The sequence below is a fragment of the Brassica oleracea genome, chromosome C1 (assembly GCF_000695525.1).
Source record: "Brassica oleracea var. oleracea cultivar TO1000 chromosome C1, BOL, whole genome shotgun sequence".
Classification (NCBI taxonomy): Eukaryota; Viridiplantae; Streptophyta; class Magnoliopsida; order Brassicales; family Brassicaceae; genus Brassica; species Brassica oleracea.
The window spans coordinates 43387082-43410484 of record NC_027748.1 but is presented as its reverse complement, the minus strand read 5'-3'; the positions used below and the strand labels follow the sequence as shown (position 1 = coordinate 43410484).

Genomic DNA, 23403 nt, shown 5'->3' with positions numbered 1-23403 from the left:
TTACCTAGCTAGAAGACACATGTTTCCATTGGACGTAGCATTGTTCAAAGGCATAAAAGCCAAACACATGTTTTGGTAAAAAAAATTCAACAACATTTTCAACATGCGTATATACATTCTTTGTTACCTGAGAAACTCAGCTGTTCCATCAAATTGAGCACTCGTTAGCCTCTTTTGCAAACAACAACACAAGTTTCACAACCCCTAGTAAGAAAAACGTAGTTGATTGATGGGATTCACAGGAGGGTCCATCTCATGTTTGTCTCTATTCTGACTGGTCAAATCATCCTCAGGTCTTACTGCATATCAAATGGCCCATTAGCTCAGTTGGTTAGAGCGTCGTGCTAATAACGCGAAGGTCGCAGGTTCGAAACCTGCATGGGCCAAGTGTTTTTTGCTGTGATCTTTTTTTCCCTAGTCCCGTCCCTAACGTTTGCTTTTCTTACATCCGTATCCGTTATGTTTTATTATGTTAATTTATGTCCAAATTCAATTTTCTAATTACTACAAAGTACAAATCAACTGTCTTTTTTTTCTTTTCCTTTTTTTTTTTTGCAAAGGAAACAAAAACTTCCCACTTGTTAATGCAGAGTAGTAGGGTTTTAAAGCTAACCTCCTCCAAATTTCTCCCTAAAACAGCAGAGTATAGAAGGGGATAACTTGAAGAGTCTCCTGTTGATAATAAGAGAGAGAGCAATGGAATCGGATCTGAATGACTACACCGTTATCAAGGAAGGAGAAGCTGAGATCCTCCTTCACAAGAAGAACCAAGTCTTCTTCAATAAAGCTCAGGTTCTGCTTATTGTTTCTCTTCTATTGTATTAGCTTATTTGATTTTGTTTTCAAAATTCGTACCTTTATTGAACATTATTGATTCACATCAATTAGCTCCTTGTGGAGCAGTACTTTGCTTTAGTCTATATGAGTCAATGAGAAACCAAAAAGATTGCAACTTTGAATGGTATTTGATTGTTACAACTTTACTTGGTTAGGTGAACAACAGAGACATGTCTATAGCTGTCCTAAGAGAATTTATATCCAAACGCAAGCAAGAGCATGAAGCTAAGCTATCTAAAAGAAACAGACCAGCTTCCAATGTGGTCGACAAGGACTCTTCTCAAGCTTCCAAGGAAGGAACTCCTAGTGAGAACGGTGAGCACCAAGTAGCATCTGAAGACCCACCAAGTAGCTCTGCTTCTAAAAAACCAGCAGGAGTTTCACTTAGAGAACTCAAGCCTCCGAAAGTGCTCGAGGTCTTTCCTATATTCTCTATTATCCACTGTCTGGTTCCATTGCTTGTTGTGATCTTGCACTTAAGATAACTTCTCTTGCATTCCAGGCTTTGTCTGCCTCTGGTTTGCGGGCTTTAAGATATGCGCGTGAAATAGAAGGGATTGGTCAGGTTGTAGCGTTGGACAATGACATTGGTAATCTTCTCCTTGATTCTTAATGAATTAGACTGTAGGGGAACTCTTATCAGTAGACTAACACTGTGTTCTTTTTTCTTTTGAAAAGCATCGGTGGAAGCTTGCCAGAGAAACATAAAGTTCAATGGCTCGCTTGCTATTTCAAAGGTGGAGTCACATCACACCGATGCTCGTGTCCATATGCTTACCCACCCTAACGAATTTGATGTGGTAATTCCATGAGTTTTATACTTGTGTTCATTTGCTTATTGGTTGTTTGTTTGTTATACTAAAAACTAATCCTGGTTAATAATCTTCTTAGGTTGATCTTGATCCATATGGATCACCTTCTATCTTCCTTGACTCGGCTATTCAATCAGTAGCGGATGGTGGATTGCTGATGTGCACAGCAACTGATATGGCAGTGTTGTGTGGCGGTAACGGCGAAGTTTGTTATTCCAAGTGAGTGTTTATGTGAAACATATACCAAGTGTGCCATTTGCCTAAACTGATCTTTAATCTTTTTGATGTATCAGATATGGTTCTTACCCATTGAGAGGGAAGTATTGTCATGAGATGGCTTTGAGGATCCTCCTTGCCAGCATCGAGGTTTGTTTATCTTTAAGCCATTTCCTCTTTTACGAAATAAATCATTTTTCTTATGTTCTTTTTCCCTTAAATGTAGAGCCATGCCAACCGCTACAAGCGGTATATTGTTCCGGTGCTATCTGTGCAAATGGATTTCTATGTTCGTGTCTTTGTACGCGTTTACACGTGAGCTTCTCCTTGTCTAATCAAACATTGTAAAATGTTCTGTTTTGTCTTTTGATTCACTGAAACCTCAAAGCGCTTAATCAAATTGTCACAGCTCGGCGAGTGCAATGAAGAACACTCCATTGAAGCTTTCTTACGTCTATCAATGCATTGGTTGTGATTCTTTCCATCTTCAACCTGTAGGAAGGTCTCTTCCAAAGGTATATATGCACCTGTTTGAACATTCTCTATGCAATGCACCTCCTAAGATGATAGAGAAACTTGGATTATTATAGCCAACGATTCTTGTTGTTCTGACATAATTTTTTTTTTTTTTAATCTTGAAACCATTTTCTAATAAAATATTTGAATCATTGTTTGGCAGAACAACAATGTGAGGTATCTTCCAGCAATTGGTCCAGTTGTGGCACAAGAATGCAACCACTGTGGGAAGAAATATAACATGGGCGGACCGATATGGTCTGCTCCAATCCATGATCAAGAATGGGTGACTTCTATTTTGAACAGCGTTAAATCCATGAAAGACAGATATCCTGCTTATGAACGGATCTACGCTGTACTTACCACAATCTCTGAGGCAAGTTGCAGTAACATTTTTGTGTATAAATTATCAGAATAAACCGTGGAAAAAGAGTTGATTCTATAGTGTCTCTATTTTTGGTTTTCAGGAGTTGGTAGATGTTCCTCTGTTTTTGAGTCTGCATAATCTTTGTGCGACGCTAAAATGCATTTCACCATCAGCTGCTATGTTTCGATCAGCTGTTATCAATGCTAATTACCGTATCTCCGGAACCCATGTGAATCCTCTCGGCATGAAAACTGATGCCCCTATGGAGGTTATCTGGGACATCATGCGTTGCTGGGTAAACTAAACAGATGATTCAGAATGTCATTAGTGTTTCATTTAACCAAATCTTGTTTTTTTGACTGGTTTTATTTCTTGGTTGTTGATGTTTGTAGGTTAAGAATCATCCAATAAAGGCGCAAGCCCCTGAACTCCCCGGAAGTGTGATCTTGTCCAAAGAACCATCACACCAGGTCTCTTTTGGTGTCTTTCTCTGCATTGTTAGAAACTGAATAGATTTCAGAGCTTGAATCTTTGTTTTATGCTACCGTTCAGGTTGATTTTTCGCGTCACGTTGGTTCGCTGAGCAAGGCGCAGGCGAAGAAAGTAGCTCGGTTTCTTCCAAATCCAGAGAAACATTGGGGTCCAAAGCTTAGGGCTGGTCGTCAGATAACGAGCAAACATGTCTCTCTTATTGGTCATGAAGCAGTCAATGGCCATCTTACTCAACACAATGAAGAACTAAAAGAGGAAGAAGAAGCAGTGCAAGAAGATAATATCCAAGAAGAGCTGGATGCGAAGCGCCTGAAAACAACAGAGGATATTATTACCTCCACATCATAAGAATAATCACAACATGTTAACACACAAGAGATCAGATTTTTGGCTTCAGAAGATTTGTGTTGTACTCTTATGAAAACTCTGTTTTGTTCTTTTCTGTTTATCAGTTTTGGTATTACTCGGGAGTTTTGACCCACTGTTATTGATTATCTCTGTTGTGATTTTATTAGTTTTCTCTCATCTATTATTATCCTTGTAGTGACATTTTTGGATTAAAAACAGATAAGAGCAAAGTACTTTATTAAACTGCTTATGGCTGTCAATAGATGTAGTATTCATTCAGAACAAACAAGACAACTGTACATTGTATGCTAAAAAGTTACACAAATGAATACTCTAATTAAATTGTTTATAGTAAGTAAACTTATGATATGGGTAAATCATACAAATGGACTAAATTCATAAACCACTAATCATACAACACATTTAGCAGTAGTACCATTGGTCTTGGTCTTGTACTTCAACCTCAGGCACCAAACAAGAATCATCAAATGATTTCATCTCACCGTAGATCAAACCAATCTCATCGTAGATCTCTTCCCATCTAGGATGAGCCTTATCCGCAATGAAAAACACGTGAAGCTCATCTTTGAGCTCAACCCAACTGCAACCAGGCTCCTTCTTAAGCTTAAAGCTTCTCATACTCCTCCTCAAATCCGAAACCTTCTCCCACATTCCCGCATCTGCGTACACATTCGATAAAAGAGTATACGCCGAAGAGTCTTGCGGATCAAGTCTCAGCAGAGCAGCTGTTGCTTCTTCCGCAATCTCTACATTGTTTCTATGTATCGCGCAGACTCCTAACAGCGTCCTCCATATAACATCGTCTCCTTCAAACGGCATCTCACGGATAAGCTTCAATGCCTTCTCTACCTTCCCTGATTTTCCCAAGATATCCACCATGTTGGAGTAATGAGGTAGCTGAGGATCCAAGCCGTACTCCGTCTTCATCATGTAGAAGTACTCGAGTCCTCTCTCGACAAGACCCATGTGAGCACAAGCTCGGAGTATCGATATGAAAGTTATATGATTCGGTTTGATGTTCTCGAGCAGCATTCTCTCAAACAGCTTTATGGCTTCCTCTCCTTTCCCGTGGTGTGCATACCCGCTGATCATGGCGTTCCACGTCACGAAATCTCTCTTCTGAGCCTTCTCAAACATTAACCTTGAATCATGGAGATCTCCGCATTTTGAGTACATGTCAACGAGTGTGCTGCAGACATACACATCAGATTGCAACTCTTTCTTAATAACCTGAGCGTGAATCTGTTTGCCTAATCCGGAGGAAGCTAGGTTCGCGCAGGTATCAAGAACCGTTGCATAAGTAAACTTGTCAGGAGTTACGCCCATCTCCATCATCCGGGTGAAAAGCATCTGAGCATCTTCGCTCTGTTCCTTGGTGACATATCCGGAAATGATCGAGTTCCATGAAACACACAGTTCTTGCAGTCTCTTGTTGTGCATCTTTTCAACCTCTCCCGGAACATTGCCTCGAAGAAACAACCGGCTATGTATCTTCTCTGCCTCTTCTATCATCCCACACTTCGAATACATATCGATCAAAGAGCAACCAACAGAGGAGTTCGAAGCCATTCCTAACTTAACAACGTTGGAATGGATCTCCATACCGTTACCACCAGCGCAAGCTTTCAGAACGCTTCCAAAAGTAAACTCATCAGGTTCGATTCCAGAGCGGAGCATCGAGACGAAAAGAGAAAGCGTTTCGTATCCTCTCCCGTTCTGCTCATGCGCTGCTATAATCGCGTTCCAAGACACAGCGTCTCTTCTCCTCATCTCATCGAATACACGAAAGGCTTCACTCAGAGCTTGGCATTTCCCATACATGTCGATAGCAGCGTTCGCAACGCAAACGTCTAGCGACAAGCTGCTTTTCACCGCCAAACCGTAAAGCTGAAGCCCCTCTGAAAGACCTTTCACCAAGGCGCAAGCCCTGAAGACTCCTGACAAACTTATTTCGTCAAAACCAAGATCCGTTAACATGAGCCGGTGAAACACTAATAGAGCTTTGAAACCATGCTCTTCCTGAGAATAACCAGTGATCATCGCGTTATAAGACTGCCTATTAAGATTCTCTGACTTGTCAAACAAAATTTGAGCATCTTGCATGTTATCACACTTCGCATACATATCCAACGTCGCCGTCCTCACTATCCCATCTCCCGCAAAATCAGACTTCAACGCGTGAGCATGTAACTGACCACCTAACCTCAACTCAGACAACGCAGCGCACGACCTCAATACGCTAGCGTAAATCGACTGGCTCACTCCACCACCTACCTTCTGCATCTCCTTGAAAAACATCAAAGCTAAGGACAGCAAGTTATTCTGAACACAGCCCGCGATTACAGCGCTCCAAGAGACGGAGTTCTTCACCGGAATCCCTCGAAACACTCTAACCGACTCGTCAAACCTCTTACACTTCGCGTACATATCCAACAACGCACTCGCAGCAACCACATCAGCTTCATAACCCACTCTAACAACAACCCCATGAATCTGCATTCCTAAACTGCTATCCTCTAAACACGAACACGCTTTCAAGATAACAGCAAACGTTCTACAGTCGAACCCAACACCTTCCCTTCCCATGTCAACGAAAATCTCAACGGATTTAAAACTCTCGCCGTTTTGCAAATACCCAGAGAGCATCGAGTTCCACGACACAACATCTCTCTCAGGCATCGTATTGAAGAAATAACTGGCCTTTACCATGTCTTTACTCTTCGCGTAACAGTTTATCATCGTGTTCCACGAGACAACGTCTCTCAGCGGCATTTTATCGAACAACTTGGAAGCAGAGAGTAAATCTTTAGAATTTGTGTAGACTTGCAGCAAACAGTTTAGCACGAAGGTGGTGGGACGAAACCCAGATAGTATCATATGAGCATGAGCTTGCTTGCCAAGCTCTAACGCTCCTTGCTTCGCACATTCTTTGTAAACAAACGAAAAGTTTGTCGTGCTGATTGAGTTCACTTGTTTCACGAAATCTGTGAAATAAGAAAAAACAGGAACTCTTCGGTATGAAATTGTTTTCTTTGTTAGAGACAATTGGAGGGAAACAACTGCTCTGGTCATACGCAAGAATCTGAGATTCTCCGGCATGACTCTGAGTCATTACGAACTCAATCTCATTGGTATATAAGGCGGGATCGTAACGATTACAACAACTAATTTCGGTTCGGTTAACTCGGTTATAAACCGATTGAAAGCGAATTTTAATTAACTAATATCTACGGTTGACAAGTGGAAATCAACAAGTCGTTGTAGTATAGTGGTAAGTATTCCCGCCTGTCACGCGGGTGACCCGGGTTCGATCCCCGGCAACGGCGCATTATTTTTACACGTCATCAGTTTTTTCAGTTACACGTCAGCAGATCAGATCATACGATTTTTCCCTCTGAAATATTCATTTTCCATTTTTTTTTATTTTCTTAACATTTCTCTGAAACTCAGCAATGGCGTCGACGACGAAGCCCGGTCCCGTAACCAACCTCGAAGAAGAGGCGGAGGACGGCGGTGCAGCCGTAGAACGTTCGATCTTTACACAGGATGATGAGTCTACGAGCGTATTCGTCTGCGACTCTCCTCCGTTCCACGACAGGGACGTCGATTGCGATCCTTATTTCCCCTTCGCAGGCCACCCGATTTCAGATTCCGGATCGGATTCAGAGCTCGATCCGTACACCTGTCCCATCGATTTCTTCGATCGAGAGTCTTCCGAGGGGGTGTACTTAGGATCTGGAGGACTCACCGGCGATGATTTCAATGTATGGGGCTTTTATGAACCTAAGGGAGAAGAAGAGGAGAGGGAGATAGTCTTGGGGAGTAGATGTGAGTCAGGATCGGGGTCGGATCAGCAACCCGGGCTTCGAGTGACCGGTCTCGATTCGGATTCCGATTACGAAGATGACGTGTTTAATTTCACCTCCGGGGAGAGTGAGAATGTGGAACATGAGTCGGGTCGGGTCGAGGTTGTTACGGGTCTACCTCCGGTTTGGGATTACGACTTGGGTGATGAAAATGAAGAGTGGGAGGAGGTGCGGAACGCTATTAACTGGACGGTTAGAGCTTTTAGTAGTTCCGAAGATGAAGAAGAAGAAGATTTGTCTTCGCAATCGAGAGATGATCATGAAGAAGAAGAAGAAGATCATGAGCTGGACTGGCAGGTTTTGATAACTTTAAACAACGTTGTTAATTACATCGAGCAAGCTGAAGGTATCACGATCAACCCTGGCGATATCGACCCGAGTTATTACATGTATCTAGCTAGCTTGGGTGATGGTGATGGTGATGCTGATGATGCTATTCTTGGGCACATGTTTGATAACGAAGCTGGGATCAGGGGGAATCCTCCAGCTGCTAAAAGTGTTATTGAGGATCTTCCTCTTGTGGAACTTACTGTTGAAGAAGGGGAGGTGGTTTGTGCGGTCTGTAAAGATGAGATGGTACTAGAGGAGGAAGTGAAGAGGCTTCCTTGTAGGCATTTGTATCATGGAGAGTGTATAACGCCTTGGCTGGGGATAAGGAATACTTGTCCGGTTTGCCGGTTTGAGCTTCCTACTGATGATGTTGAGTATGAAAGGCAGAGGAGATCACAAAGGAGTGAATCCAGTCTTTTCCTTGCCGGGTAGATATAGTTATCTGTTTGTCATGTTAATAGCTACGGTGTAAGAGGCAAAGATCCTTGAATCGCTTTGTTTTATGGTAACCAGAACTTATCGTGAAAATGCGATAGTGTTCATGTTGTATATATTCCCTTTTTATGAAATAAATGATGTTAAAACTTTGAAGCCATATCTTGCAAGTGTTTGTCAAGTTACATTGTCATCATAGTTGTAATATAGGATTGCAGTCATGGCGTGAAGATGAATCGTAAGTATTATTTAGCTGCTTGATTCTTTAGTTATGATAATTTGCATGATCTGGATAGAGCAAACCTACAGGCTACCTTTTGTAATCTACATGATGTTACTTGTTCTCTCAGTGAAGCTTATGGTTGTATTGTTGCAGGAGTCCACTAGTTTCTTACAGATTCAATGATGTTTGTGGAAGTGAAAATATATCTACATCTTGTCTTAGTATAGTATGTTTCACTTCTGTATATGCTGTATATGTAAGAGGATCATGTTGTAGGATTGTGCTGATTTCGAAAGAACAGGTCGGCTGAAATTTGTATTTTAACCGTATGTTGAAACCTTTTGTGAGCTGTGCATACAAAGATCTGATCTCTCATTTGTTCAACTCTCTGTGACTTGTGAGAGAGATCCATTCTTGGGAAACACTGACTGAACAACGTGATGTTTAATGTTTTTGATTGAAACTACGTGTCCAACTCTCTGTGACTTGTCAGAGAGATCCATTCTTGGGAAACACTGACTGAACAACGTGATGTTTAATGTTTTTGATTGAAACTACGTGTCGTTTGTCGTTTAATTTCAATATTGGATCTACTCTTCATTAGGCCCGCTATAGTAAAGCCCCATATACTGTAATTTGAAAAGTAGTTGTGGATCTAAGAATAAATAACGGAAACAATAGGTGTGAATGGTTTAGCTTTGTCAACGAATCGCACTCACCGACGCGGAAATGGGTTTGGTCTTCCCTTTCTATTTCACCCGTCACTAATCACAATCACTTCCTCATCTGAGTACATCTTCGTCGGACGTCCGCTTCCCGCTTCGGAACCAGAATCGGAATCAGAATCTTGTGAAAGCTTGCGGAATCTCGCTTCCAAAACGTTTACGATTCCGTTTTGGATTCACACTTCCGTTTTTTTTAAAAAATGCAATGTATATCAATAAAATATAAAACCATAGTTTTAATCTATATAAAATAAAAAATAATAGTAATGAATATTGAGTTATAAATATACAAATATTAAAACTAATACTATAAATTATCTTTATGCATTGAGATTTTTTATTAAAGATATATCACATATTGAAATATATTGTGTCAATTATTTATGAAGTATTAAAAATAATTAATATTATATTTTTTTGTAAACTTAATTTATGTGTATTTTTACAGTTTTAATATAAAATCATTTCAAAATTATTATAAATGAATAAATGCTTTATTTCAAATTTAAATCATATAATTTTTAGTCCTAATTTTTTTTAAAATTTATATATATATATATATATATTTATATATGAATATACGCTTCCAATACGTACCCGTTTCCTAATATTTTAAAAAATCTCGCTTAAACGTTTTTTTACGCTTCCGCTTTCACGTACCGCTTCCGCTTCCAAGTACCATAGGTCCTCATTACATGTCTGTTAACTCTGCACTTAATTAAATGATTTGTTTAATAGATTTAACGTGTTTTCTTCACTAATAAATGTTTTTCGAGATCTATCCGTCACTCTCCAGAGGTTAACTTAACTCACTCATCTCCACAGCCCAAGCAAAGAAGCTCCACCGACGAACGATTCCAATCGAAAAATCCCGATCTGGAAACTAACTGACTGCTCTAGGTGAAAAAAGTGTAACGGTAGCAATGGCGGTGGCCTTCCGTGGAGGCCGTAACGGAGTCGGATCCGGACTCCGAAGCTTCTTCTCGTACCGGATCTTCATCTCCGCCTTGTTCTCTTTCCTCTTCCTCGCCACCTTCTCCGTCTTCCTCAACTCCTCTCGTCACCAGCCTCCTCAGGATCACGTACGCCTCCTTCAATTCTCTTTTTGTTTATGCTTCGGTTCGATCAAATTTAGAAATGATTTCTCTGAATCTGAGCTTCGATTCGTCCAAACTAGAACTCTAATTGCTCGTTTATACTTCTATTCGATCAAATTGTAGAATGAATTCGCTGAATCTGAGCTTCGATTGTTCGTTTTGTTCTGTAGACATTGCCGAGTGGTGGAAACGCGTATATGCAGAGGACGTTTCTGGCTTTACAATCGGATCCTTTGAAAACTAGGTTGGATATGATCCACAAGCAAGCCACTGATCATCTCACGCTTGTGAATGCATATGCTGCTTACGCTAGGAAGCTGAAACTAGACGCTTCTAAGCAGCTGAAGCTCTTTGAAGATCTAGCTATCAACTTCTCTGATCTGCAGTCCAAACCTGGTTTGAAACTCGACGGGAGTGCTCTTGAGGAAGACGCGTTTAGGCTTCTTGAGAAAGAGGTTAAAGATAAGGTGAAGACAGCGAGGATGATGATCGTTGAGTCTAAAGAGAGTTACGATACGCAGCTCAAGATCCAGAAGCTGAGAGATACGATCTTCGCTGTCCAGGAGCAGTTGGCGAAGGCGAAGAAGAGCGGCGCCGTTGCGAGCTTGATCTCGGCCAAGTCGGTTCCTAAGAGTCTTAACTGTTTGGCGATGAGGCTTGTTGGGGAGAGGATCAATAATCCTGAGAAGTATAAGGATGCTCCGTTTGATTCGGCTGTGGAGGATCCGAGTCTTTATCACTACGCGATTTTCTCTGATAATGTGATTGCTGTGTCGGTTGTGGTGAGGTCGGTTGTGATGAACGCCGAGGAGCCGTGGAAGCATGTGTTTCATGTGGTGACTGATCGGATGAATCTCGCGGCCATGAAGGTGTGGTTTAAGATGCGTCCTTTGGACCGTGGTGCTCATATTGAGATCAAATCAGTGGAGGAGTTCAAGTTCTTGAACTCTTCTTATGCCCCGGTGTTGAAGCAGCTGGAGTCTGCCAAGTTGCAGAAGTTTTACTTTGAGAACCAGGCGGAGAACGCTACTAAAGATGCCCATAACCTCAAGTTCAAGAACCCGAAATATCTCTCCATGTTGAACCATCTCAGATTTTACTTGCCGGAGATGTATCCGAAGCTGAATAAGATCTTGTTCTTGGACGATGATGTTGTGGTGCAGAAGGACGTGACTGGTTTATGGAAGATCAACTTGGATGGGAAAGTGAATGGAGCTGTTGAGACGTGTTTTGGCTCTTTTCATCGATATGGTCAGTACCTAAATTTCACTCATCCTCTGATCAAAGAGAGCTTTAACCCCAATGCTTGTGCTTGGGCCTTTGGGATGAATATATTTGATCTCAACGCTTGGAGACGCGAGAAATGCACAGATCAATACCATTACTGGCAGAACTTGGTAAGTCAATCTTGATTAGTAGATAGATATAATGTATGCTTCTTCTTTCTTAGTAACGTAGACACATTAAATAATCTGTTTATGTGATTATCTTCTGTTGATTCTGTTTTTCTTTTTTTTTCTGAGCAGAATGAAGACAGGACTCTCTGGGAATTGGGCACTCTGCCTCCGGGATTGATGACATTCTATTCAAAGACGAAATCGCTGGACAAATCATGGCATGTGCTTGGGTTAGGCTACAACCCGGGAGTGAGCATGGACGAGATAAAAAAAGCAGCGGTGATACATTACAATGGAAACATGAAACCATGGCTAGACATTGCAATGAACCAATACAAGTCTCTCTGGACTAAATACGTCGATAACGAAATGGAGTTTGTGCAGATGTGCAATTTTGGTCTCTAGAGAGACACAGAGATGGACAAAAAGATCAAACCCGAAGAAGTGAAAAATATTGATAAGAGGTAAACTCGAATCGATATGTTTCAGACATTCAGAGCATTCTTTAACTGATACACGTTTATCTTCTCTATATATAGGGTTACAAAGTATTTTGCTTGTTCTTTCTGTTATAGTTCTGTTCTTATTTTTGTTATTGTAACACTTCTTCACAGCAAAAGCTTCCTCCAAAATTGCAATGTCTCTCTTTGTTGTGTCTTTCATACTTGTCTGCCTAAGATTAAGAAACTCTATGTCCTATCATTTTAAACCGTCCCCTCATAAATATTCACTTTTAGAGGTATTGACTTGTGTGTGTGAACTCAAACTTGAAGGTTGAGTTATTTCAAAGCATTTGTTTGGTGGTGAAAGAAGATTTTATTGGAGAGAACATTCCTTCTTGCAAGTGTTTCTTTTGTAATGGCAAATGTAAAATGGAGAGAAATCTGAAATGAATATTTCAACGAAAAAATCATGATTATTTAACTAATTTATGATCAGTGGAAATTTGCAATGTAAAATGTCCAAATTAAGAAAAATAAAAAAGGTATGAAAAGAATATATATTTGCATTAGTTTTCTATAACATAATAACAGGATTCAATATAGAAGAGAAAAAAAAAGACAAAAATCTACAACCACTCACCTTTTCACACCTAACCCGGAGTGGCCAATTTTGACAAGAACTTTTATTTCTATTTGGTGCTCTAATCGGACCGTTCATATTGATACAAATCTCATACAAAACAACAGCTCCCGTCTCCGAAACCTTACAGTCTTTCAGATCTTTTCAAATCAATTTCCGGGAGAAACCAGGTTTGTTTCTCCGATCACTCTCTCTCTCTCTCTCTTTCGAGTCACATGTGTAATCGGAGGATCTCACCAGCTCATCATTGATCTAAAATTATATTGAAAAATCTCTTTGATATTTGTTTTGATCGATATGCGAGTGTTCCGGTTCTTCGATCTTGCTGTCTGCGTCGGTCGTAATTAGATTCTAGATCTGTAATAATCTTCTCCGTGTGTATTGAGCCTTAGTTTTGTACTTGCATGTATTGATTATGTGTTGGAAACTTCGATCACTGGTTGAATCTATGAGTTTATTGTCACTTAGACGCCAAGTTTGGCTTTTGATCTCATCACTTATATACATGTGTTGATGCGTCTTAGATTTGAGATTTTTGAGGTGTTTTTTTTTCTTTTTCTTTTGCCAGCAGAGAGAACAAGAAGAGACAATGGCTGTACAACCAACAAGAATAGGCTTAGCTGGACTAGCCGTAATGGGCCAGAACTTAGCTCTCAACATTGCTTCCAAAGGCTTCCCAATCTCCGTCTACAACAGAACAACCTCCAAAGTCGACGAAACCGTCGAACGAGCCAAGAAAGAAGGAAACCTCCCCGTCTACGGCTTCCACGACCCCGAGTCCTTCGTCAACTCCATCCAAAAGCCACGCGTCATAATCATGCTCGTCAAAGCCGGTGCACCCGTCGACCAAACCATCAAAACCCTCTCAGCTTACCTAGAAAAAGGCGATTGCATCGTCGACGGTGGTAACGAATGGTACGAGAACACAGAGAGGAGAGAAAAAGCCGTGTCCGAGAACGGCTTCCTCTACCTAGGAATGGGAGTCTCCGGCGGCGAAGAAGGTGCTCGTAACGGTCCGTCTATGATGCCTGGAGGGTCCTTTGAAGCTTACAAGAATATCGAAGACATTCTTCTCAAGGTTGCGGCTCAGGTTAGAGACAGTGGTCCCTGTGTGACTTACATCGGTAAAGGAGGCTCTGGAAACTTCGTCAAAATGGTCCATAACGGGATTGAGTACGGTGACATGCAGCTGATTGCTGAAGCCTATGATGTTCTTAAGTCCGTTGGTAAGCTATCTAACGAAGAGCTTCACGGGGTCTTCACTGAGTGGAACAAAGGTGAGCTCGAGAGTTTCTTGGTAGAGATCACTGCGGATATTTTTGGGATCAAGGACGATAAGGGTGATGGGCATTTGGTTGATAAGGTATTTAATTAAACTCATTAAAATGATCACTAGAGTGTGTTAACAAACTATTAAACCAATAACAGAATATTAAACCGGTCAGTTCAGCAAACTAAACCGACTAATCTATTTTTACATACTCTGTTACAAGGTTTTGGACAAAACCGGGATGAAAGGTACCGGGAAATGGACTGTTCAGCAAGCAGCTGAGCTCTCTGTTCCTTCTCCCACCATTGAATCCTCTCTCGACGCGAGGTTCCTCAGCGGGCTTAAGGACGAGCGTGTGCAAGCCGCTAAGGTCTTTAAAGAAGGTGGTTTTGGCGATGTATTAACCGACCAAACCGTTGACAAGAAGCAGCTGATAGACGACGTGAGGAAGGCTCTCTACGCGTCCAAAATCTGCAGCTACGCACAAGGGATGAACCTGATCCGCGCCAAGAGCGTGGAAAAGGGGTGGGGTTTGAAGCTAGGTGAGCTGGCTAGGATCTGGAAAGGAGGGTGCATCATCAGAGCAATCTTCTTGGACAGGATCAAGCAAGCTTACGACAGGAACGCGGAGCTGGCTAACCTCTTGGTGGATCCTGAGTTTGCGAAAGAGATCATCGAGAGGCAGTCGGCTTGGAGGAGAGTGGTCTGCTTGAGCATCAACTCGGGTATAAGCACGCCCGGTATGTCTGCGAGTCTGGCGTACTTTGATTCTTACAGGAGAGAGAGGTTGCCGGCGAACCTTGTACAAGCTCAGAGAGATTACTTTGGTGCTCATACCTATGAAAGGACTGATGTGGAAGGGTCTTTCCACACCGAGTGGTTCAAGATTGCAAGACAATCCAAGATGTAATGATGTGATGAGTCTCTCTCTCAGTTTGGTATTCTCCCTTCAATAATGTATTCACACCTAGTGTGAAATACTGTGGCAGCCTATCTATGGGCTCTCGTGTGTTTACTTGTATTCTTCTTTTATTTGTATTTCGAATAGGCATCAAACATCTTTTGCTACTAGTTGGTTGTCCCTCTCTTGTGAAGTGACAAGTTGAAATCTGCTTTTGAGTTTTCTTTATAGTGATGCATATCTTCTTTATTGTGGTATCAATTCAATTACAGTGTTAGGCACTGTTCCACAAGATAATATTTCACTTATTCTTGTATTTGTATAGAGAGTTGTGCGTAAACTACTGCAGTTACAGGAACATATCTGATTAACTCGTAATAATTTTACAAAAGTCACAAAAACTAAGGATTCATATATGAGAAACCGTGGTAATAACTAGCCAAACTAGGCAGTTCAGAAAGAAGGAACAATTCCATAACTGGTATTGGACATTAGTGATGTTGAGAAGAGTTGTTCTGCATCAGCTTCCATATCTATCCTCTTTGCGAATCGGCCTTTGATCCTTGGTCTTACCTCTGCATAAGCCTTTCTTGAAGCATACCTTATTGTCTTCTCAAACTTCCTCCTCTTCTTCTTCTCTCTGTATCTCAGGACTCTAGCTTCCCTGTCAGCTGGATTTAGCTGCTGCACCATCTGAGTAGGTGGGCCAGATGCTTGGTCTATGGCCTCTTTAGCGTGTTGGACTGTTGTGTCACTTGATGTTGACTCTGGCACAACACTTATGTAGTTGTAGTGAGCTTCTGTAGAGCAACCACTCAAATGAAAGTTGTGTTGGCTTTGTTGCATGTGACTTGTTGATTCTTCAACTTGAAGTGGCACAACTCCATCTTCTCCTCCACCAAGGCTCCTCTGGTATTGACTGTACTGATCTTCCAACTGGTTGTCTGTGCCTGAGCTGTAGTCCACAAGATCAAGATACTCAACACCAAACAAGAACCCATTGTTATTGTTTTTCCCTGGGTTAACCATCAACCAGGAAGCCACCTCATCCTCATCACCCACCAGCATGTCATTATTATCTGCATCAGTGGCCATGTAGCCGCAAGAGTTAGCAGATATTGGCACACGTTGATGGCGACTAGCTAGTGGGTTTGCGGAATGAATCTCTGCATCACAAGCTGTGCAAAGAGACGCAGCGTCTGCTTTACACAAAAACGCAGCCGGGGCAGACTCACATGAGTCGCCGACACGAACACGTTTGGCTGCGTGAACTCGGGCGTCGCAGTTGGTGCACAAGTAGGTAGAATCAGCTTCACGGTAGACAGTGCATGCGGCTGATCGGCATGTGTCACATGCTCGTGTAGCATAACTCTCGTTGCTCTCTTCTTTCAGCATAGTAAAAGACTAAACAATCTGTTTGTGTATTCAAAAAAGGAGGAAAGGCTAATGAGACTGACTGTTACTATGATCTGTTGGTGAGATGGGGAAGTATATAGAATCTTGGGGCGAACACGTGGCAGAGATTTAGTGGTTGCTAAAAGTAGTTGGATTAGCTTGTGGCTGGCTGAAGTTTGAAGAGAGGATATGCATTAATGATGAGAAAGTCTTGTCTTATATCATTGGCAAAAGGTGAACAAATCTACACCAAGTATATCCTCTCTTCCTTTGTGTAGCTTTCTTCTACTTAGGACCACACCCCACGAGTTGATGTTGATCATGTTTAAAGATTCTCAGAGAGTTTTAAGTGTTGTCTTAGTGTTATCAATTTCCTATCGTTTACTTAACATAACATCATAAATGATCAAAGAGTAGACAAACTTTCAGACACGGTAAAAAAAGAAGAAGTGTAAAACGTTTAGAGGGTGCGGCTGACATGGCACTATGGCCATGGCGTATATGCATGGTGGACCTATAGTGACCAATGGGAGTATGATAAGTTAGACTTTGGTGAAGTGATTAGGATGTTTATGAACCACAAGTTCTTGACGGATTTAATCATATATAGTGAACCCTGTAATAAATCTTATAGTTCTACATATCTATAGGCTATAGCATAGTTTAAAAAATTAGTATAGGCGGCTGCTTGGCAAATCGGTCCCAACCAAAACAAATTTCATAAAACCTGATTTATATGGTTCAAATCGGTTTAAACCGGTTCAAACTGTATAAATTAATTTTAATCTGTTAAATTAAATAATAATTGTTTGTACAAATTTGCCTAATTTTTTTCTTGTATATCTAATTATTTTAATTTATCAAAATAAGTTTATACTTAAAGCGAAAACTAAAATATTTTATATATATGTAAGAAAAAATATAAAATACATCAATAATTCATTAACGTCTATCTAGATATCGTCTAAGCTCCCAATAATTTATCTAGTCACTAGTTTTCTTTAAAACACTCAATTACTGTCTAGCATTTTCTTAAACTCCGGGGTATAGCTCACATCTTTTGTTTGAACTTGATGGCAAATCATATGCATAAACTATCATTTGACACACAAAAAAAACATTACCGACTATAAAAAAAAATTACAAATAAATAAATAAAAGATTTAGATGGGCTAAGATGAAAAGGCAAAGCCCATGGGCTGGAGATGTTTTCGCATTCCAGCATCGTTTAAACTCGATTATGACAAATCCGACATTTTTCAAATTCCCTCTGAATCGTCTCAGAGACGCTCTCTCAATTAACAATATGACTCCGCCACTGCTAAAGCTCGCCTTCGTCCAGGGTCCAAGAGATGGCGAATCTCTCGAGTACAAGCCCGGATCCACTATCCGCATCGGCCGAGTCGTTCGCGGTAACGAAATCGCGATTAAAGACGCCGGAATCTCCACCAAGCACCTCCGAATCGTCTCCGACTCCGAGAACTGGACAATCCACGACCTTGGATCTTCCAACGGCACCATACTTAACTCGGAAACTCTCGATCCAGATACTCCCGTTAATCTCCGTAACGGAGACGTGATCAAGCTTGGTGAGTATACTTCCATTGTAGTGAACTTCGAGACTGTTGTTCAGGCGGAGGAGGAGGAGCAGCAGAAGCTTCCCCCGAGGCCGAGAAGGAACAACAGGCGCCTTCCTGTTTCGGATCCGGGTCCGGTTCAGGAGAAACCAAAGCGCAGGGGTAGGCCCCGGAAGAACGAAACGAAAGAAGCTGTTCCGGTGGAGAAAAAGGCTCATGGAAGTAAGAAGAACGCTGAGGATGTTGAGAATTTGGGTTTGAATGCAGTGAAAGTGGAGATTGAGGATACTCCTAAGGGAGTGGAGATCTCAGCGGTGAAGAGAGGGACGAGGAGCAGCAGGCAGATCCGGAATGTGAAGTGTGAGGATGATGTTATAGAGGAGGAGAAGAGAAGACCTTCAAGGGCTACCAGGAGCACTAAGAAAGAGGTTGGTGGAGATTCTTTTCAGGAGCTGGAGAGGGTCTTGAACCAAGCTCGTAAAAGCCGTGCAAATAAGAAGAAAGTGGAGAGCGTTGTAGAAGAGATGGAAGCTAGAAATGAGGATGCTGAAGAAGATAAGGAAAGTGAAAAGGATGTTGGAGAGGGGAAAGGTTGCAGTGAAACAAGTGATAAAGAAAATGAGAGTGTAGAGCAGGTGGAGGTTGAGTCAAGGAAGAGCGCAATAGTAGGAGAAGAGGACCTGAACTGTAGTGTTAGAGAAGATGTAGAGACAGAGAATTTCCAAGAGGAAAGAGACAGTAAGGGCGAGGAGGGTGGAGTTGAGACATCTAAGATGGTAGAGCAGGTTGAGATTAAGTCAAGGAATAGCGCAGTAGTAGGAGAAGAGGACCTGAGCTATAGTGTTAGAGAAGATGGAGTGACAGAGAACTTACAAGAGGAAAAAGACAGTAAGGGCGAGGAGGGTCGAGTTGAGACATCAGATGGAAAGGCTGAGCAGGGATCCAGTAATGAAAAGAATGTAGAGAAGGTAGATTTAGAGAAGATGACACTAGGAGACTGGTTCGAATACATGAAAGTACACCTGCGAAAACAGATAGTGGATGAGACGGAGAAGATGATAGAGGATATGAGAAGTAAATCTTTGAGAGTTCGCCACCATATTGAAGAGCAGAAGCAAGCAAAGGGAAAAAGGCGTTCAAGTTAGTTTGACATGGTTAGATCATTAGCCATTGTGCTAGGCTTAGTATCATGAATTGTTAAGTTGGTTGCTAAGATGTTTTATCGGCTTTATGTTATGTCTTTCTGTGGGTGAGATTGTCTGTATCTATATAACTTAGTTGGTGCTATAATCTTCATCATGCTTATGTTTGTGCTAGGAACCACTACTTCTTCGAGTTCGTCTTCATTGTTAATTTTATGCACCCGCAAAAGGGAAATGGTCACATGTCTACTCGTGAATTGGTAACCAAAAGAAAGTCAAAATCTCTAGTAGCAACAGTAATATTTTTATAACCAATAAACATACAAGAATCTACTTTACGCTGAAAGCTGGAACAGATAAGACGAGGACTGTTGTGTTTGAAAGCTAAAATCGTAGTTTCTTTTAAAGGATTTCAAAAGTCAACTCTGCAACTTGTTTGTTTTTTCACCTGAACCACCATCTCTGAACGGCAGTCACCGGAGTATTCAAGAAGGGAGCGTAACGTTGGATCATCGGATTCACCATCCTTCCGATTCTGCTCCAATTGCTCTGGTGGTATCCTGCTGTTACTGGTGCTTGATACATCAGCTTCAGTAGCTGCCATAATACAAAACAAAGCCTCAGGCTTTTACTTTACTCATGAGAACAACTCTCAACAATCCTGGAAACTACATTTATCTTTCTTCATGGAGAGTTATGAACATGGTTTTGAACTTGACAGTTTTTTATGGCACAACGCACATGATTTTCAAAATGAGGAGCAAAACACACTTCTCATTACTGACCTAATGGTCTTTAGCCCATGTAACACTTAGTCTCAAAGAAAAATAGTAACAGGAGAAAAAAAAAGGTGTTTGTTTAAAAACGGTGGTTCCTCCTGTAATCATGTTCAGTTGATCAAGTTTCAACAAAGAATTATACTTGGAAACGTTGAAGCAATAGAGAGAAATGATGACTGGAACCAAAAGTAGAGCAAGAAAAAACATTTGAAAAGACGTACCTGCCAGTACATGAATGTCTGTATAAAGTTGCGTTGCCATCTGCAGTAAGTAAAATGACAGTTTTGATCAGATAAGTGAAAACGAGTAAATGCACTCATAAGATGATTAAATTATGAACTCAATTCAATTTGAAGGGTTCTGAACAATTTAGTGCTAATGAACAATTTAGCGCTAATGAACAATTATCGCTTCTAAACACAAGAAAGAGTCAAAGAGCGTACGAAAGCAGAGAGATAATCAGAAGGAAGCCAATGGCTATCTCAGCCTGCGATGAGAGGATGTTGAGGGTAGTTGTGTTTGACTCCACCCACACACAAGGGTCTTCCAAGTACTTCCTGATAACCATTACAAAGCAGGACACAGAGAAAGAGTTAAGCATCATTGAGAATCAACAAATGAAAACAAGTACTACAATCAAACCTGCTGATTCAGATGGGTGCAAACTACCTGTATATGGTGGAGCGAGTGAAGTTACGCCTCAAGAACTTGGCTACTTGTTCAAGTGCTCGACACAAGATGGGAATCAAAGCAACTGAGACAAATAGATAAGGAGACTAACCATTAGAATGTATATAGTATGAAGAAAATCACCCCAAAAAAAAACTCAAATCAACTCTTACACTTGAGACAGAGATTTGAAGTGACAAATGTAAGGCAGTAGATGAAATAGATGAAATCCTTTGCTCCCACAATTGATTGAAAATAAACTTGCATCCCTTGCATATTCCATGCCCTTGGCCTCTGCATATAACAAAAAAATCGGCTTACCAACGGAAAGTTAGTGTATGGTTCCAAGAGAGTAGAGGAAAGGGAGATCACATGGCTTACCCCGTAAAGAGAGTACAAGGAATAAAGAGATGAGCACGCAGTTCCCATGAAAGATAGACGATAAGCTCTATTAGAGAGATTATTTGGTACTAAAGGTAACACTGCCAGCACAGCTATAACAAAAACCTGCAAAATATGAAATAGATTAAGCGACTAAACGCGGGACAAAAAATAGTTAGGTGAAGTATGCCAGAAAAAAAACGCATTCATCTTCAGTAGTTCATATCTGAGTACAACAAGCACATCAAGAAATGAGAACAAAAAGACGGCGACAGTGCACCATACAACATCTCCCAAGTGTCCGAGGTAAAGGAGTCAAACAGCAGAAGGTAACAGTAATCCCAACTAAAAGCCCTACCAAGAAGCTAAATCTTTTTCAAAGATTAATTCTGTAAATAGCAGGTACAGAGAAGAAGGTAACAGCGAGCAACAAAGTAAGTCTGCACAAGGAATGATTCTGATCAATAAAAAAGAAGTGAAAAACACTCAGGATAAAAAGAAACTGCAAAAGGTAAACATAGTCTTACCCAAGCATTGACAGAAAACTGAATAGTCTGCTGATCCCAACGCACTGAACTTGGGTTTGCAGCACCTGTCGTAGCAGACGGCCCAGCAGTTCGAGGAACCGATCCTGAAGAAGCGCAGAGTTCATTGAGTATTAGCTAGTAAAAAGAAAGGTCATCTCATATAGGATAACTGAAAGGTCACGACTATATAAATGTTCACCTGAGCTCCGAGAACGAGCTTGTTGTTCATTTGCATTAGCAGTAGATGCAGGAGTAGCAGATGGTCTTGCAGATTGCGAAGAAGAAGTCGACGACATAGGCTCCACAACAAGATCAGGATCCTATAATAAAGCAAAGATTTAACATCTAAAACCCTTCAAATCGTTCAACCTAAGATCTCAAAGTTCGCAAAACCTCCAAATCAAGCTCGAACTCAAGAGTATATATGAAGACTTGAATCTCAAATTCAAAGAGTGTTTAAAGAGGGGAAGACGTTACGGACCATGTAGCGTTGGTAGAATTTGCGCTTGTAGTGCTCGACGACCTCGGGGCGAGAAGCCATGTGAGGAGGGATCAGGATGTTGGACCAGTAATCCGTCCATCGAGCGTCGTTATCGTAGTCGTACGCTGCCGCCGCAATCTTCTTCAGTCGCTGGGGATCATCGCCGCCTTCCGCCATCGAATGCGATCGCTTCTACTCCGCCCGATATTCGATTCGACCTTTCTCGGTCTTCTTTGCTCCAGTCCTTTTCTTATTTGTAACTGGAATCTTTTGAAATACGACGACGTTTGGGATAAGATAATTTTAACCAAAAAAAAATCTTAAATTGCTGTACTAAAAAATGTGTTAAGACTTAAAAAGAGAAAATGAAATTTCAATTACAGTGTGCTCTTTTTTAATTCATACAACTTTCATGAATTTTCATAATTTCACATTGTTTTTTTGTGATTGTTTATGTAACGTAATCATCACACCAATAACAAAAAGATTTGATTAAAACTTTAAGAATCACTAAACCATTAATAATAAAATTAGGATAAGACATGTGCCTTGCGCAAGGTAAGTTTATTTGTATATATTACCGATAGTTTCTTTTATATATTTGATCATTTTATTTATATATATAAAATATTTTTTGTTGTTATTATATAATTTCTTTCTGATGGATCAGATCAATTTTTATTAAAAATAATGGAACAAAACTATAATTAATACATCATGGGTTGATCGGATTGGACATTAAACAAATTATGACATAATAACTTTATTTTTTTCATCGAACACATTCTTGAAAAAAATGAACAGTATTGTTTTCATAGTTGAATTATTTTGATTTTTATTTTCCATATGGTCTTGAAAGCTTTCAAATCAACCATCGAATTGATACATGTCATTTTAATGTTTTTAGTCATATACTTAAGGAAAACTTACATTTTTGTAATTTAAAGTCGTTTAAAAAAATTCAAAATATAACATATAAGAAAAAATCTAACATATAAGAAAAATATAACATATAAGGTGTCATCATTTTTGTATTTTAAAGTCATTAAAAAAATATATAACATATAATGTTTCTTCATTTTTGTTTAATTTAAAGTCATTTTAAAAAATTCAAAATATAACATATAAGAAAAAATCAAATTTTTTATTATATGATTAATGTGATTGTTTATTTACACACTTCTTATATTTTAGGTTAATATAATTTTCTCTAGTGGACATTAAACAAATTATGACATAAAAACCTTATTTTTTTTCTCGAACACAATTTTGAAAAAGTGAATAGTATTGTTTTCATAGTTGAATCATTTTGACTTTTAACTTACATATGGTTTTGAAAGCTTTCAAATCAACCATCGAAGTGATACATGTCATTTTAATGTTTTTAGTCGTATACTTAAGGAAAACTTACATTTTTGTAATTTTAAGTAGTTTTAAAAAATTTAAAATATAACATATAAGAAAAAATATATCATATAAGAAAAATATAACATATAAGGTGTCCTCATTTTTGTAT

At 40.2% G+C, this 23403-nt stretch overlaps 8 protein-coding genes and 2 non-coding genes across 14 annotated transcripts; 7 read left to right on the top strand and 3 right to left on the bottom strand.

Moving 5' to 3' along the window:
• Nucleotides 1-312: 312 nt before the first annotated feature.
• TRNAI-AAU lies at nucleotides 313-386 on the top strand. The gene has a single exon. It is a non-coding gene; the product is annotated as a tRNA-Ile (tRNA).
• Nucleotides 387-574: 188 nt separating this feature from the next.
• On the top strand, nucleotides 575-3831 carry LOC106340912 (probable tRNA (guanine(26)-N(2))-dimethyltransferase 2). The gene is made up of 12 exons (XM_013779770.1): nucleotides 575-792; nucleotides 993-1253; nucleotides 1340-1427; nucleotides 1516-1637; nucleotides 1729-1868; nucleotides 1943-2015; nucleotides 2092-2180; nucleotides 2275-2380; nucleotides 2545-2757; nucleotides 2849-3043; nucleotides 3141-3218; nucleotides 3301-3831. Exons 1-12 carry the CDS (start codon nucleotides 697-699, stop codon nucleotides 3586-3588), a joined length of 1749 nt encoding a protein of 582 aa, XP_013635224.1. The 5' UTR covers nucleotides 575-696; the 3' UTR covers nucleotides 3589-3831.
• On the bottom strand, nucleotides 3807-6747 carry LOC106340814 (pentatricopeptide repeat-containing protein At3g02330). Its single transcript, XM_013779676.1, has one exon. The coding sequence runs from the start codon at nucleotides 6706-6708 to the stop codon at nucleotides 4012-4014; it is 2697 nt and encodes an 898-aa protein (XP_013635130.1). The 5' UTR covers nucleotides 6709-6747; the 3' UTR covers nucleotides 3807-4011.
• A 116-nt stretch (nucleotides 6748-6863) lies between these two features.
• TRNAD-GUC lies at nucleotides 6864-6935 on the top strand. The gene has a single exon. It is a non-coding gene; the product is annotated as a tRNA-Asp (tRNA).
• Nucleotides 6936-7014: 79 nt separating this feature from the next.
• LOC106342732 (E3 ubiquitin-protein ligase CIP8) lies at nucleotides 7015-8461 on the top strand. The gene has a single exon (XM_013781754.1). The coding sequence runs from the start codon at nucleotides 7062-7064 to the stop codon at nucleotides 8235-8237; it is 1176 nt and encodes a 391-aa protein (XP_013637208.1). The 5' UTR covers nucleotides 7015-7061; the 3' UTR covers nucleotides 8238-8461.
• A 1451-nt stretch (nucleotides 8462-9912) lies between these two features.
• On the top strand, nucleotides 9913-12513 carry LOC106340263 (probable galacturonosyltransferase 9). Its single transcript, XM_013779173.1, has 3 exons — nucleotides 9913-10270; nucleotides 10456-11682; nucleotides 11812-12513. Exons 1-3 carry the CDS (start codon nucleotides 10112-10114, stop codon nucleotides 12085-12087), a joined length of 1662 nt encoding a protein of 553 aa, XP_013634627.1. The 5' UTR covers nucleotides 9913-10111; the 3' UTR covers nucleotides 12088-12513.
• A 243-nt stretch (nucleotides 12514-12756) lies between these two features.
• Nucleotides 12757-15164, top strand: LOC106340355 (6-phosphogluconate dehydrogenase, decarboxylating 3). 5 transcript variants are annotated; one of them, XM_013779382.1, is made up of 4 exons: nucleotides 12800-12859; nucleotides 12891-12935; nucleotides 13337-14128; nucleotides 14259-14945. In XM_013779382.1, the coding sequence occupies exons 3-4, from the start codon at nucleotides 13355-13357 to the stop codon at nucleotides 14943-14945; spliced, it is 1461 nt and encodes a 486-aa protein (XP_013634836.1). In that variant the 5' UTR covers nucleotides 12800-12859; nucleotides 12891-12935; nucleotides 13337-13354. The 5 variants fall into 5 exon arrangements, with proteins under 5 accessions (XP_013634783.1, XP_013634836.1, XP_013634721.1 ...); XM_013779267.1 differs by having other exon boundaries at nucleotides 12802-12859; nucleotides 13334-14128; XM_013779329.1 differs by having other exon boundaries at nucleotides 12757-12935.
• A 134-nt stretch (nucleotides 15165-15298) lies between these two features.
• LOC106340709 (zinc finger protein CONSTANS-LIKE 2) lies at nucleotides 15299-16410 on the bottom strand. Its single transcript, XM_013779589.1, has one exon. It carries the CDS (start codon nucleotides 16329-16331, stop codon nucleotides 15390-15392), a length of 942 nt encoding a protein of 313 aa, XP_013635043.1. The 5' UTR covers nucleotides 16332-16410; the 3' UTR covers nucleotides 15299-15389.
• A 1170-nt stretch (nucleotides 16411-17580) lies between these two features.
• LOC106340075 (FHA domain-containing protein At4g14490-like) lies at nucleotides 17581-19240 on the top strand. The gene is made up of 2 exons (XM_013778974.1): nucleotides 17581-19053; nucleotides 19094-19240. Exon 1 carries the CDS (start codon nucleotides 17638-17640, stop codon nucleotides 19051-19053), a length of 1416 nt encoding a protein of 471 aa, XP_013634428.1. The 5' UTR covers nucleotides 17581-17637; the 3' UTR covers nucleotides 19094-19240.
• A 71-nt stretch (nucleotides 19241-19311) lies between these two features.
• On the bottom strand, nucleotides 19312-22125 carry LOC106340177. Its single transcript, XM_013779080.1, has 9 exons — nucleotides 21888-22125; nucleotides 21606-21726; nucleotides 21407-21510; nucleotides 20880-21005; nucleotides 20672-20792; nucleotides 20499-20583; nucleotides 20273-20386; nucleotides 20051-20090; nucleotides 19312-19647 (listed from the first exon to the last, which is right to left on the bottom strand). The coding sequence occupies exons 1-9, from the start codon at nucleotides 22062-22064 to the stop codon at nucleotides 19495-19497; spliced, it is 1041 nt and encodes a 346-aa protein (XP_013634534.1). The 5' UTR covers nucleotides 22065-22125; the 3' UTR covers nucleotides 19312-19494.
• Nucleotides 22126-23403: the final 1278 nt, after the last annotated feature.

Excerpts from the sequence above, each read along its gene's own strand:
- LOC106340263 (XM_013779173.1), top strand. The coding sequence starts at position 10,112 with ATGGCGGTGGCCTTCCGTGGAGGCCGTAACGGAGTCGGATCCGGACTC. Across the intron at positions 10,271-10,455 it reads ACCAGCCTCCTCAGGATCAC|ACATTGCCGAGTGGTGGAAA; the intron begins GTACGCCTCCTT and ends TTTGTTCTGTAG. Across the intron at positions 11,683-11,811 it reads ACCATTACTGGCAGAACTTG|AATGAAGACAGGACTCTCTG; the intron begins GTAAGTCAATCT and ends TTTTCTGAGCAG.
- LOC106340355 (XM_013779495.1), top strand. The coding sequence starts at position 13,355 with ATGGCTGTACAACCAACAAGAATAGGCTTAGCTGGACTAGCCGTAATG. Across the intron at positions 14,129-14,258 it reads ATGGGCATTTGGTTGATAAG|GTTTTGGACAAAACCGGGAT; the intron begins GTATTTAATTAA and ends CTCTGTTACAAG.
- LOC106342732 (XM_013781754.1), top strand. The coding sequence starts at position 7,062 with ATGGCGTCGACGACGAAGCCCGGTCCCGTAACCAACCTCGAAGAAGAG.
- LOC106340709 (XM_013779589.1), bottom strand. The coding sequence starts at position 16,331 with ATGCTGAAAGAAGAGAGCAACGAGAGTTATGCTACACGAGCATGTGAC.
- LOC106340912 (XM_013779770.1), top strand. The coding sequence starts at position 697 with ATGGAATCGGATCTGAATGACTACACCGTTATCAAGGAAGGAGAAGCT. Across the intron at positions 2,181-2,274 it reads GTCTTTGTACGCGTTTACAC|CTCGGCGAGTGCAATGAAGA; the intron begins GTGAGCTTCTCC and ends AAATTGTCACAG. Across the intron at positions 3,044-3,140 it reads GGGACATCATGCGTTGCTGG|GTTAAGAATCATCCAATAAA; the intron begins GTAAACTAAACA and ends TGATGTTTGTAG.
- LOC106340177 (XM_013779080.1), bottom strand. The coding sequence starts at position 22,064 with ATGGCGGAAGGCGGCGATGATCCCCAGCGACTGAAGAAGATTGCGGCG. Across the intron at positions 20,584-20,671 it reads TTCAAATCTCTGTCTCAAGT|TTGCTTTGATTCCCATCTTG; the intron begins GTAAGAGTTGAT and ends TATTTGTCTCAG. Across the intron at positions 20,091-20,272 it reads CTGATTATCTCTCTGCTTTC|ATGGCAACGCAACTTTATAC; the intron begins GTACGCTCTTTG and ends TACTTACTGCAG.
- LOC106340075 (XM_013778974.1), top strand. The coding sequence starts at position 17,638 with ATGACTCCGCCACTGCTAAAGCTCGCCTTCGTCCAGGGTCCAAGAGAT.
- LOC106340814 (XM_013779676.1), bottom strand. The coding sequence starts at position 6,708 with ATGCCGGAGAATCTCAGATTCTTGCGTATGACCAGAGCAGTTGTTTCC.